This window comes from Vulpes lagopus, chromosome 2 (genome assembly GCF_018345385.1).
Source record: "Vulpes lagopus strain Blue_001 chromosome 2, ASM1834538v1, whole genome shotgun sequence".
Taxonomy (NCBI): Eukaryota; Metazoa; Chordata; class Mammalia; order Carnivora; family Canidae; genus Vulpes; species Vulpes lagopus.
In genome coordinates, this window is record NC_054825.1 from 157,816,178 (window position 1) to 157,830,632 (window position 14,455).

Genomic DNA, 14,455 nt, shown 5'->3' on the forward strand with positions numbered 1-14,455 from the left:
ACAATGATACCGCTACTAAATAATACTGTGGAAGGTCCCACACAAAACGAAGCACATTATTATGGAATTTTAGAACCAGAATAAGACATAATTTAACTCAAAGAACTCCACATGAAAATAGATGAATTTTGGGGTGCTTGAGTGGCTCAGGTGGTTAAAGTCTAACTTTAGCTCACTTCATCATCTTGGGGTACTGGGATGGAGCCTAGTATGGGGATTCTGCTTATTGCTTTTCCTTGTTCTAATAGATAAAGTTTTCAGGGATGCCTGGATGGCTCAGTGGTAGAGCATCTTCCTTTGGCTCAGGGCGTGATCCTGGAATCCTGGGATCCAGTGCCACTTTGGGCTCCCTGCATGGAGCCTGCTTCTCCCTCTGCCTGTGTCTCTGCCTCTTTCTCTGTGTCTCTCATGAATAAATAAATAAAATCTTAAAAAAAGAAAAAGATAAAGTCTTCACAAAACAATGGATGAATTTTTAAAAAGAAACATTTTATATAAACTATGATTGTGTACCCATGAAAACCAAGCATTTAAAATTATTGGCATGTATTCATTGACAGTAAAATTATAAAGAATACATATTAAACTATGCCATGAAAAGTTCTAATAGAAAATTTTTATGAATAGGCACTTAAAAGACATTTAAAAATGAATTACGTTATTAATATATCCCTGCTGTTACACAGAATGCAAGGCTATAATCCATTCTTTAGAACCAAGCACCGATATGGCTCAGTCGACTTTGGCTCAGGTCGTGATCTCAGGGTTGTGGGATGGAGCCCCATGAGGGGCTCCATGCTCAATAGGTAATCTACTTGGGAATTTGTCCCTTTCCGTCTACTTCTCCCTCTGACCCTACCCCTCATCATGCTACAACTCATGAACTCTCCCTCTCAGTCTCTTAAATAAATATAACTTTAAAAAGGAGAAAAATAAGAACCAAGCACCAAAAATAAATAAATAAATAGATGGATGGATAAATAAATAAATAAATCCTTCATTTCAAAACAAAGAAATACCATCATATTGTAAAATATGCTGGCAATTCTTTGTAAAAAATAACTATTTGGAATTAAATTCAGTTACATTCTGAGCAAAGTAGAAGAAAAGCCAATGGCTAATTTTTCTGGATATAAAAATAAATTTATAAACAAAACTTTTTTTAATATGGGAATATTACTAATTATCCATCTTACTTTTTATAAACAAATGCCCACATCACATCACAACTTTTTTTTAAGACTTTATTTATTTATTTATTCATGAGAGACACAGAAAGAGAGAGAGACAGAGACACAGGCAAAGGGAGAAGCGGGCTCCATGCAGGGAGCCCGATGTGGGTCTTGATTCCGGGTCTCGAGGATCATGCCCTGGGCTGAAGGCAGCGCTAAACCACTGGGTCACCAGCGTTGCCCCACATCACAACTTTTGATATAAGAAAATCAAAGATGAATGTCATATATCACCTATGGCATTATATAAGGAATATTGGGAAACATACATTTACATTCTTTCAACACTGAAGAATGGAACACAGACAAATTTCTAATATTATTTAATACAAAAAAATTAAGTTTAAAGTGAAATAGAGGATTAGATTTTCTCATTTTAGGGAGGTCTTTCATTATCTAATGAAAGTACTGATTCTCGGGATGCCTAGGTGGCTCAGGAGCTGAGCGTCTGCTTTCGTCTCAGGGCATGATCCTGGAGTCCTGGGATCGAGTCCCACATTAGGTTCCCCAAGAGGAGCCTGCCTCTCCTTCTGTCTATGTCTCTGCCTCTCTAGAGCTGTGTGTCTCTCATGAATAAATAAAATCTTAAAAAAAAAAAAAAAAGAAATTACTGATTCTCAATTTTATACGATGAAGATGAAAGCCACAATAACATTGGAAAGCATAAACCAGAAAACATGTGATATCTGTCTCCAGTGCTCTGGATTTCTGCACCAGTACCAAACCCCAATACACCTACAAGTACCCTGACACATTTGTCACGTGAAACAAAACAGAACTCACAAAGGGATTAGCATTGAGATCCTGAGAAACATGGAGATTTTCGCAGAGCCCTCAAAGCCAGGCAGAAGCTCTCAGATTATGGAGACCCTCCCACTCCGGAGATAGTCTCCTGGCTCCACAGTGGAAGTGATGGAACATCACTGGAGCTAGAGGAGAGCCCTCAAAGAATAGACAGAGCTTGATAACACTGCGTAGCAGGTGTCCCTCTTTGAAAGGGAAAAATTCAACTATGCTCCTCAAACTAATCGCCATTCAAGGAGAGCTACTCAAACAAGAAGTTAAAGTCACTCTTCCTGCTTCACTTTGGATCTCATCTCTATCATACACATCAATCACTCTCACCTACCTGGATGGAAGGGTACTGTCTCCTTTCTCTTCACATCCCAGAGCTGCTTCTCTTCCACCAAGAAAATGATGAAGTCTGGCTTCCACACAAGATCTGTTTATTAGAAAACACCAATAGGAATATTGCTAGAGATTTTAATTTTTGATTCACTAGAGGACATTGTAGAATTTGAGAAAATGACTTGCCAAATACATTTGACCAACAGCCCAATAGGAACACGCAAGAGGAGTTTCAAATTTTTATATCATGACCTCCACTTTCAAGTACTACCAATACAAAAATAAGGAGTTAAAATTGCAGTTTATGATGTGGACAATACCATTTCTTGCCACTCACTGCTTTGTTTTGTTTTGTTTTTTACTTCATGAGAGACATACAGAGAGAGAGAGGCACAGACACAGGCAGAGGGAGAAGCAGGCTCCATGCAGAGAGTCAGATGTGGGACTCAATCCCGGGTCTCCAGGATCACGCCCTGGGCAAAAGGCAGCGCTAAACCACTGAGCCACCCAGGCTGCCCCCACTCACTGTTTACAACTTACACTCATCTACAAAACCAATGATGTTCCCTTAAGAAAAGGGAAGGTAAAGCTTTGCCAGATTATGAATTTTTCTCTACATCTACAAACCCCTACCTATTCCCCTACTGCATGGATCTGAATTCTAGTCCTGCAAAGAGGAATCTTCTTTTTTTTTTTTAATTTTTATTTATTTACGATAGTCACACACACACACACACACACAGAGGGGGGGGGCAGAGACATAGGCAGAGGGAGAAGCAGGCTCCACGCACCGGGAGCCCGATGTGGGATTCGATCCCAGGTCTCCAGGATCGAGCCCTGAGCCAAAGGCAGGTGCTAAACTGCTGCACCACCCAGGGATCCCAAAGAGGAATCTTCTAAGAGTCAGTCTTTAAAGGAAGGGAAAAAATTCAGAGTGTGGTCTGGGAAACCTGGAAAGAGTCATCCTCACCCAAAAAGAGGAGGTGTCCGTAGTTCTCTAACATCACATCCCTGTACAGTTCTCGCTGAGTGTGGTTCAGGCATCCCCACTCCTCCTGAGAGAATTCTATGGCCACATCCCTGAATGTCAGCAGTCCCTGCAATAAATACCACAGTTATCAAGTGGCCACAGGCAGAGTTCAAAATGGTCCCGGAGAGGAAAGATGGAGTTAATGTCACCAGCTAAACCCCAAAACCTGACATTCCCTGATCACCTGCTTATATACTCTGATCTTTGTCCCACATTTTACCTAATCTCTTCCTTTCACCTTAGCTTTTACTCCAGAGCAAAGACCCCAAGGTCTAGACTCCTGTCAAGGAATGGAAACTATCCATCTAAAGGTAATGATGGCCCAAAGAATGAGCTTGAGCCAGCCCAGTTTGAGCTTAACCTTTGACTAATACCTATGTAGAAGGATCAAAGAGTAACCCATGGCACTTTTACCTCATTATACTATGAAAATCTCCACCAAAGGAGAAGCACAAACCTCATTTACATAACATACAAAGAATATATACAAGTGTGTTTGCAAGTACCTGTGCAACCTTGTGCCAAGCTCTACGGAAGATGATATTGCTGAATTTCCATCCTAACCCTAAATCAAAGGAAACTATTCCCCCTGGCTTTGAGTCTCTGCTTCGGAAGTTAGCCCCTATGATCTCCTTATTGGCTGCAAATCAAGTTTCCTTTGTGTCACAACCCCACCTGGTATAGTTTCTATCTAGGACTCTATTCCAGGATTTTAATAAACTCAAACATATTAGTTAAGCGATTCTTGTTCTTTGTCTTTGTTTTTTTTTTTTTTCCCTGAAAATACAAAGTAAATAGAAGGGTAACTCTGTGACCTAAGTGTGCAAGAAAATAAAAATCTATAAGATGAAGGTCTGCCTTAGAACCTCCAGTCCTAGAAATCATTCTACTACAAGAGAGAGCATTCATTGTCCAGTGGAAACTGATGGGAGGAGCTAAGGGTCAAGCAAGAATTCTTGAGACATTTTTGTTGCAAAAACTTTTTATGACAGGACCCCTGGGTAGAAAGACCTATATTGTCCTTGAGAGAAGCCATTGATTATATACATTTAAATTGGGGGGAGCAGAAATAAAGGAAGTTTCTATAGGGATTTTCAGACATTAAAGATGACTTTCAGGATCCTAAAGGTCTGGCTATTGTCAAGGTGCTAGCTTTTTGCCTCTAGCAAAGGATTAACATTAAGGAAGTGTGAATTTCTAACAGCTTGTTCTTATCAAGAGACTGCAAGTTGAATTTCAGTTTCTCTACATTTCTTTTCCTTTCTACTCCTTAAGGAAACTACTAGCAAGACAGTATCAGAAGAAAACAGTCTCCACTTTACTTAGGATGATTTCTGCATATCACTCAGGAAGTAAATCCAACTAAGATCCTTATGAATATTAAAGGGGAAAGTAGAAACATTATAAGGGAGAAATCTGTCAGCACCAAACCAAGTCAAAGAAGGTAACATAAGCTCTAAGGAAACAAATTTATATCCGTGCTTAAGGCACACCAAAGGACCTATATTACTGGTATGTTCTTACGGCCACCAAACATTAGATCAGAATATAAATTGATTTGAGAATATACTGCATTTATACAAACTTCAATCACATATAGTATATTTTAAATAAAGGATCATTTCCACAATCTAAAAAGCAAGACTCCCACTCCGCCCTCCCTTAGTTCCGACCAAAGAAGAATTTTCCCAGATACTCTGAGCCTCATACCCATTATGTTTATTTATACATTTTCTCCCTCTTGGTCTACACAAAGGTCAAAAAGCATCCAGATGGGACTTAAATAAGAACTGCTTTTCTTGACTAATATTCCAACCAGACTCCATCAGCAATAGGAATGTTGGACTCAAAGACTTGCCCTGTGAATCTGTCACAAAGGGAATATTTTCAATACTTGCAGGACTTTATTTTTTTTTTAATCTTTTTTTTTTAATTTAATTTTATTTATTTATGATAGGCACACAGTGAGAGAGAGAGAGGCAGAGACACAGGCAGAGGGAGAAGCAGGCTCCATGCACCGGGAGCCTGACGTGGGATTCGATCCCGAGTCTCCAGGATCGCGCCCTGGGCCAAAGGCAGGCACCAAACCGCTGCGCCACCCAGGGATCCCTACTTGCAGGACTTTAATTCAAAGGGACAACTGTTGATGCGCTGTTGGAAGCCATGTTGGAGAGAAGGCAGAGAGGCTCTGGGATATAGGGAAGAAGTGTTCTAAAGTCACTTTTGAAAAGGTTTTAAACATCAGGTGAAAACATAAGGCAGAAAAATCAAAACTAGAGGAACCAACATTTGCAATTTCTAAATTAATGGAATTCCAGGAGGAAAACATGATAGCCTCTGACCTCAGATGCAAGGCTTACCTGAGAACTGGCCATTTCTTCTTCTTTCACCTTGTCCTCTAGATTTCTTTCTCAGAAGAGATTCATGGAGAAATCACAGCTGCATCAGGAGAAAATGCCTTTAAAGCCACCAACAGAGCCTCTGCACCTCTAAACTGCTCGCCAGAAAGCAGGACTTTGAAATGCAGAAAAGGCCCCAAAACTTCCTAATCCTTTGCCTCAGGGGCCTTTCAGAAACTGAGTTCCTACGAGGAGACCAATCACTGACTTTTCATTCTTTCCTTTCAGGGGGCTTCCCCTCCTACAGACTACAACAAATTCAGCTACCGCCTACCGAGGGTGTGCTGCCCAGACTTGACCCTCCAGAAATCACAGTAGGGGAGACCAGTTACCTCTCCTTGGCCAAAGCTTGCTCTCAACTCTCATAAAATAACTTGGAAGCCCTCATGCTTAAACCTGACCTCACTTAAAATCACCCGGAGCCTTTATTTAAAACAACACTGTCCTTTCCACCCACACCAATTGACAGAAACATAGAAGAAGGATACCAGCAAGGATCGCTCTTGAAACTCCACATAATTATCCTACTGGAAAGCAAGTGAGAGAAGTGATCGGGCAAAGGAGAGTCACTAAGGCTATGATTGTTATCCAGATTTAAAACCATGCCTTCTCCACTGATCAGAATTTCTGGCACTTTACACATTCTGCCTCTTTCTGCTACACAGAGGGACAGACTCTTACAAACGGAGCGTTCCCTTATAAATGAAAATGTCTTTCACAAAAGTAAACAAACTGGGTTTCAGAGCTTTTCCTTTGTCTGCTGTTTCTTTAAAATAACAGCAGAGGGGCGCCTGGGCAGCTCAGTAGGCTGAGCATGTGACTCTTGATTTCAGCTCAGGTCCTGATCTCAGTGCCATGAGGTCAGGGTCCACTGAGGAGGGAGCCTGCTTAAGATTCTGTTGCTCCACCTCTGCTCCTCTTCCCCCTTCCTGGCTCCTGCCCACAAGCTCCTGCTTTCCTTCTCTCTCTCTCCCCCTCAAAACAAACAAACCAAAACACCACCCTCCACACAAAAACATAAGAAAACCCAAACCTGGTCTAAAATAATCTTTAAAGAGATATATTTTTTGGTGACAAAATGTTCCCCACCCCCACCCCCACCCCCCCCCCCCCCCCCCCCCCCCCGCTCCAGTCAGTAAGGAAATGTTGTGGGTTTTTTTAAAGATTTTATTTATTTATTAATGAGAGAGAGAGAGAGAGAGAGAGAGGCAGAGATACAAGCAGAGGGAGAAGCAGGCTCCATGCAGGGAGCCTGACATGGGACTCAATCCTGGGACTCCAGGATCATGCCCTAGGCTGAAGGCAGTGCTAAACCACTGAGCCACCCAGGTTACCCGGAAATGTTTATTTTCATAAGTAACTGCAAAAATGGTTTTCCAAAGTGATTTTACTTCTTACTCTCTCATCAGCAACATATGAGAATTCTAATTCCTCATATTGACACTAAAATTTGGTTTTATTCTTTTTATTTTAGGGATTCTAGAAAATATTATTGAGTGGTTTCTCAATGTAAAGTGTGACGTGGCTTACTTCAGCTATCCTGGTGACTCAAACTAAAACCTCTAAAGAGTATAAAGTCAAACAAAAATCAAATGGCTGCATGAAAACAACAGCAAGGCTTCACAGTGTAAACCAAGTATCCTTTTCCCTCTCCTCGCCAAGCTTCCTCTCCCCCCTTCTTAGCTTTTGTTTTCTGTTTTCAGGAATCCAGTACCACTCTGAAAACCTGGTGAGCAAGGCTGGCAGCACAGACACCATTCCTGTTCCAACAGGCCAGATCCTATACATGCCTACGAAACCCCTCAGCCCCAGTCACAGAGTGAGCTTCTACTTCTGGGGCCTTATCTTCCTGCATCCTCCTCCATCTGGCAAAGCTATATAAAGCTACTGTTCTTCATCCCCAACACGGTCTTCATGTCATATTTTTGCCCTAAAGCACAGAGGTCACTTTGTGAGAACAGAATGAATGTGCAGGAGAGGAAAACATTTTCCTCATCTGTTCTCAATTCTTTGGCCAGTCTGATAATTACACAGATTTCAGACAGATTCACAAGACAAAAGATTTCTTAATTATGGGAACCCCAAACACATGAGGCTTAAGACAGGCAATTAATGGGCAGCCCCGGGGGGCTGCGGTTTAGTGCCACCTGCAGCTCGGGGTGTGATCCTGAAGACCCGAGACGGAGCCCCACATCAGGCTCCGTGCATGGAGCCTGCTTCTCCCTCTGCCTGTGTCTCTGCCTCTCTCTCTGTGTGTCTCTCATGAATAAATAAATAAAATCTTTAAAAAAAAAAAAAAAAGACAGGCAATTAATGCATATATGCATGCCACTGTCTCTTAAGAAGAAGAGTATAAGGATATAGAATTTCAAAAATGGGGAAGCATATTCACAGGAAAAAGGAAAGAGCAAATGTTTGTCAAGGAATAGGTTGCCACAACAGGCAGGTAACTCTTTATCATATAAAAAGTTAATCTCTGAGGCTCCAGGGTGGCACAGTTAAGCATCTGCCTTCAGGTCACGTCATGATTCCATGGTCCTGGGATGGAACCTCTCCCCCTGCTTGTTCACATGCACATTCTCTCTCACTCTCAGTCATATAACTAAATAAATGGGATGCCTGGGTGGCTCAGTAGTTGAGCACCTGCCTTTGACCCAGGTCGTGATCCTGGAGACCTGGGATCCAGTCCCACATTGGGCTCCCTGCATAAAGCCTGCTTCTCTCTCTGCCTGTGGCTCTGCCTCTCTCTCTGTCTCTCATGAATAAATAAATAAAATAAAATCTTAAAAAAAAAAATAAAAGCTTTAAAGAAATTAATCTCTGATACTAGCTCTATTCCTGATAGACTTCTCCCATCTAATTTATTCTTGGTATATAACCAACCTCACAAAACAAGGAAATCCTTCCATTTCCTGCAACAGAATAATCATAGAGGATCTTGTTCACATAGAAGTTACATAGAAGTGCCCCTCTAACCAATTTAGTCGTTTTTAACTCTGGATGAACCTCTAGACTGTGTAATTGATAAACCACACCTCTTTCTATATCTATTGAACATGCATTATTTCCTAGAAAGAATAGGGACAGAAGCCTTTTGCATCACCTCTCCCTGAGACACCCATACAAAATCTCCAAGCAGGTCCATAACATCTGTAATGAGAGAGAGAGAGAGAGGCAGAGATACAAGCAGAGGGAGAAGCAGGCCTCCCCATGTGGAGCCACATGGGTCAATCCTTGGACCCGCAGATCAAGACCTGAGCCAAAAGTAGATGCTCAACCACTGAGCCACCCAGGTGCCCCATAGGGGTTTTGACGTAAAGTTATTTAATTTTCATTCATTCGGGTACTGCCACAGATACTTCTCCAGAGCTCAGGGACAGACCAGAGCTCTCTCAGATGGCTCTGTAAGCAACACCATGTGTACAGCAAAGTGGATACTCAAGAATGTCTTTAAAAATGGCCATTTTTACCTGCACTGTGTCACAGCATCTGATACAATGGCCATCGCCATTGCACTGTAAAAAGATTAATGAATATCCCTCAATGTGAGAATATGCTTAACCTGGAAGCACAAGAATTTCATTATGTATGCAAATAGAATGCGTCTTTGAGGTAGAATGTATACATTTTCAATCCTGTACATACATTAAGATTTTAGAGAAAAATTATTGTTATTATTATTTTAAAGATTTTATTTATTTATTGGAGGGAGGGAGGGAGATAGAGTGCTCGTGAGCAAGCACAAGCAGAGGGAACAGCAGAGGGAAAGTGAGAAGGAGGCAGCCTGAACAGGGGGATGGATCCCAAGATCCTGGGATCATGATATGAGCCAAAGGAAGTAGCCACCAGGTCCCTACTAAACGCATAAGTGGAGGGGGACCTGGATTGCCCAGTCAGTTAAGCATCTGTCTGTGGTTCAGGTCATGAGCCCAGGGTCCTGGTACAAAGCCCCAACTTAGGCTCTCTGCTTAGCTTCTCCCTCTCCTGCTCCCACTGGTAGTGCTCACTCTCTGTCAGAGAAATACAGAAAATCTTAAAGCAAAACATATACCTGGAGAACACTTTTTGAAATGGAGGGAGGGATATGGAGCCAACACGTAGTCACTCCAAAGTCCAAATCAGATGCTCATGGTGTCACTGATGACTTAAAAGTATGAGATGAGGGGACTTGGCAAATATGGTGAGTTCCTGGAACAAGGAATTCCTACTTTTCTTCATACTTTAACTGAATTCCCTCGTGTTACTGATAAGCAGTAAGATTCTGTTGGATACAGAAATTACTGATCTTATCAGGTCTAAATTATTGGCAGTGGATGGTGAGGGGTATTGGATGATGGAAGCATCATAGACAATACTTTAAGATATATCACAGATTAGATGTTAGAGATGAAGCCTTGGGGACACTCTAAATAGGCAGGATCAGCAAGGCATGTGCTTTGATTCCACAAACCACTATATCCCAGGTGTATAACTCCAACATTGGTTTGATCCACTACAGATGGATGATCTTCCAGGAATGCTGATCACTCCCTCATTCCATCTTGCCCATGATTAGGGTAGTCACATCCTCTGGGCTCTGTGCTTGTTGCCAGTGAGTGGGGACACAGGTTAGCAGTCAGAGGTAGTGAGCATCTCTGCCTCAATCTACCCAGTTTCTATATATATATATGAAAAAAAGCACACGACCACATATTGACATTTCTTAATTATTGCTTCAGCCTATGTATTGAAATCATGACTCCTAAGGGGTCAATATATCCGAACAAGAATGCTTCTTGAGGGCCTGGGTGGTTCTGCAGTTAAGCATTTGCCGTTGGCACAGGGTGTGATCTTGGAGTCCTGGGATTGAGTCCTACATCAGGCTCCCTGTATGGAGCCCGCTTATCCCTCTGCCTACGTCTCTGCCTCTCTCTCTCTCTCTCTCTCTGTCTCTCATGAATAAATAAGTAAAATTTTAAAAAAAGAATGCTTCTTGAGTGCTTGTAATCTGTATTTTCAAGAAGGAACATACAGTGGATTTAAAATGCATAATTTTATATATGCGTGATCATAATGTTTTTTTTTTTAAGATTTTATTTATTTATTCATAGACACAGAGAGAGAGAGGCAGAGACACAGGCAGAGGGAGAAGCAGGCTCCATGCAGGAACCCGATGTGGGACTCGATCCCAGGTCTCCAGGATCACACCCAAGGCTGCAGGCGGCACCAAACCGCTGCGCCACCAGGGCTGCCCCATAATATGTTTTAATGATAGAACATATTGGTTTTTAATGTGTTAATACTGATGTGTACACTAATAATGTATTATCCTGCCACCAACATTAACCTACCTTACCTTAAGAATGTAGACAACAGGTGGTATTTACCATGCATTTGATAATGGTGACGTAATATCACCAATAATCCCTTTTCTCAGTGGCCTCTGAATATATTTAAAAGAGTATTAAATACATTTAATACACCATTAAGTGTATTAAATAATGTGTGATTATATTTCCCACAGTTCATCTATTGTATCATTTTCTTCTCCTTTTAACTGCTGAGACATCCACATGGATATATAACATATTATATAGGGGGACCGTTGGCAGGTTAGGTAAACTCCTTCCTGATGGTGTGCTGCTTGCTATCCACTTTGTGTAGTCAGTTGGTTTGCAGGGGACATGAACTGACACAATACCTTCTCACTAGTGCATTCCCTAAACAACACCCTGCAGAGTCACAAGTTACTATAATTTCTGACATGACACCTCAACCACTGCCCTTGTGAACAACCAACTCTCCTGGCAACCTATGCATCCTCATACCCTGTAGAGAAGAACCCCACAGAGATTACCTAAATATGTTTTTGTCTCAGTGGCTCCATCTGGACTACCCAGGAACTCAAAGACTCTCTGTCCATAGATCCAAATAGACACTGAGCCCCCTGTCATGATGGACAGTTCCCTTTGATGTGTAAATGAAGTCAATATCTACATGTGGCAGTACTCGGTGTAAAATAGATACCCCATAAATGGAGAAAAGTATTCCAACATGAGGAAAGGCATGAGAAACAAAAATTACAAGAAGAAGAACTGCATGAATTCTGCAGGTGGAGAGAGGATACCTATTACTGGGTTACACACCTGACTCTCAGAATACAGAAAGACAAATTCTACTTGTCTTAACTTTTTAAGCATCTCCAGTTCTTCTTGATCTCAGTTTCATTCCTAGTTACAAATGCATCTGAGACATTTTTTTGTACGTTTTGTAGAGTCCTCACTGACCTCTTAATTGAGATTAGAGGGATACAAGGACAATGGGCCACAGTATAAATTCAGACATTTAACACCCAGAAGGGTGTGAACATAGGTGAAACATAATGACCTACATTCCCAAGGGGGAAACATAAATAAAATATTTTTTAAAAATAATCTTATTTATTTGAGAGAGAGAGTCCAAGCAGGGGGAATAGCAGAGGGACAGGGAGAAGCAGGCTCCTCACTGAGCAGGGAGCATAGTGCAGAGCTGGATCCTAAGATCCTGAGACAAAGGCAGACACCCAAACAAGCCACCCAGGCACCCAAGGCTATCTTTTTAAAAATATTTTATTTATTTATTGGAGGGAGGGAGGGAGATAGAGTGCACGTGAGCAAGCACAAGCAGAGGGAACAGCAGAGGGAAAGTGAGAAGGAGGCAGCCTGACAGGGGGATGGATCCCAAGATCCTGGGATCATGATATGAGCCAAAGGAAGTAGCCACCGAGGTGCCCTACTAAACGCATAAGTGGAGGGGGACCTGGATTGCCCAGTCAGTTAAGCATCTGTCTGTGGTTCAGGTCATGAGCCCAGGGTCCTGGGACAAAGCCCCAACTTAGGCTCTCTGCTTAGCTTCTCCCTCTCCTGCTCCCACTGGTAGTGCTCACTCTCTGTCAGAGAAATACAGAAAATCTTAAAGCAAAACATATACCTGGAGAACACTTTTTGAAATGGAGGGAGGGATATGGAGCCAACACGTAGTCACTCCAAAGTCCAAATCAGATGCTCATGGTGTCACCTGATGACTAAAAGTAATAGAGATGAGGACTTGGCAAATATGGTGAGTTCCTGGGAACAAGGAATTCCTACTTTTCTTCATACTTTAACTGAATTCCCTCGTGTTACTGATAAGCAGTAAGATTCTGTTGGATACAGAAATTACTGATCTTATTCAGGTCTAAATTATTGGCAGTGGATGGTGAGGGGTATTGGATGATGGAAGCATCATAGACAATACTTTAAGATATATCACAGATTAGATGTTAGAGATGAAGCCTTGGGGACACTCTAATAGGCAGGATCAGCAAGGCATGTGCTTTGATTCCACAAACCACTAGTATCCCAGGTGTATAACTCCAACATTGGTTTGATCCACTACAGATGGATGATCTTCCAGGAATGCTGATCACTCCCTCATTCCATCTTGCCCATGATTAGGGTAGTCACATCCTCTGGGCTCTGTGCTTGTTGCCAGTGAGTGGGGACACAGGTTAGCAGTCAGAGGTAGTGAGCATCTCTGCCTCAATCTACCCAGTTTTTGGCCATAATCTCCGTGGTCCTTCACAGCCCTTGCTGCTCCTTTACCCATCCTGCCTGGAGTGGAACTCGGATTTCTATTACTGTGGAATCCAGTACAAAGAAGTTGGATAACAGGTTATTCACATTTAACATTATTACAATTGAAATATAATAATCCATTTCGGGGCATCCTGGATGGCTCACGGTTTAGCGCTGCCTTTGGCCCAGGGCCTGATCCTGGAGACCCCGGATCGAGTCCCGTGTCAGGCTCCCTGCATGGAGCCTGCTTCTCTCTCTGCCTGTGTCTCTGCCTGTTTCTCTGATTCTCATGAATAAATAAACAAAATCTCTAAAAAAGAAAAAAAAGAATCCATTTCATTTTGTACCTGTGAGTTTGTGTTCAGCTATACCAAGAATGACAAATACTTCTAAAAAGAAGATGTATATTTTCTGTTATATACACAATGTATATGTAGGAAGCCCATGTCTGATAAAACGACTGAGACATCATATATGGAGTAGCTCTACTTCCCCTTTTTGTACTTCTATTATCCATTAACAGCCGTGTGCTCATCTTTCATCTCTCATGGCCCAAAAATGGTTGCCCCACCAGTAGGCATCAAATCCTGTTTCATTACTAAGGAATAAAAAGAAATATGAGAAGACATAGGGACTTTTAAGATTTTATTTATTTATTCATGACAGACACAGAGAGAGAGGCAGAAACACAGGCAGAGGGAGAAGCAGGTTCCCTGCGGAGAGCTCTGTGTGGGACTGGATCCCAGGACCACGGGATCTCGACCTGAGCCAAAGGCTGATGCTCAACCACTGAGCCACCCAGGTGCCCCATAGGGGTTTTGACGTAAAGTTATTTAATTTTCATTCATTCGGGGTACTGCACAGATACTTCTCCAGAGCTCAGGGACAGACCAGAGCTCTCTCAGATGGCTCTGTAAGCAACACCATGTGTACAGCAAAAGTGGATACTCAAGAATGTCTTTAAAAATGGCCATTTTTACCTGCACTGTGTCACAGCATCTGATACAATGGCCATCGCCATTGGCACTGTAAAAAGATGTCATGAAAATCCCTCAATGTGAGAATATGCTTAACCTGGAAGCACAAGAATTT

The 14,455-nt window shown here is 42.0% G+C and overlaps 2 protein-coding genes across 2 annotated transcripts in view; both read right to left on the reverse strand.

Moving 5' to 3' along the window:
• LOC121484158 (zinc finger protein 345-like) overlaps positions 1-14,455 on the reverse strand; it is a 104,815-nt gene that overhangs the window by 80,977 nt on the left and 9,383 nt on the right. The window contains exon 2 of the mRNA XM_041742993.1: positions 2,362-2,454. The gene's annotated coding sequence lies outside the window, so the exon portion shown is untranslated. The remainder of the gene's footprint in view (positions 1-2,361; positions 2,455-14,455) is intronic.
• LOC121484192 (putative protein ZNF720) overlaps positions 2,354-14,455 on the reverse strand; it is a 99,179-nt gene continuing 87,077 nt past the window's right edge. The window contains exons 3-5 of the mRNA XM_041743058.1: positions 5,751-5,829; positions 3,331-3,457; positions 2,354-2,454 (exon numbers count right to left, since the gene is read on the reverse strand). Coding sequence (XP_041598992.1) covers positions 2,354-2,454; positions 3,331-3,457; positions 5,751-5,765 — 243 coding nt within the window. The 5' untranslated portion in view covers positions 5,766-5,829. The remainder of the gene's footprint in view (positions 2,455-3,330; positions 3,458-5,750; positions 5,830-14,455) is intronic.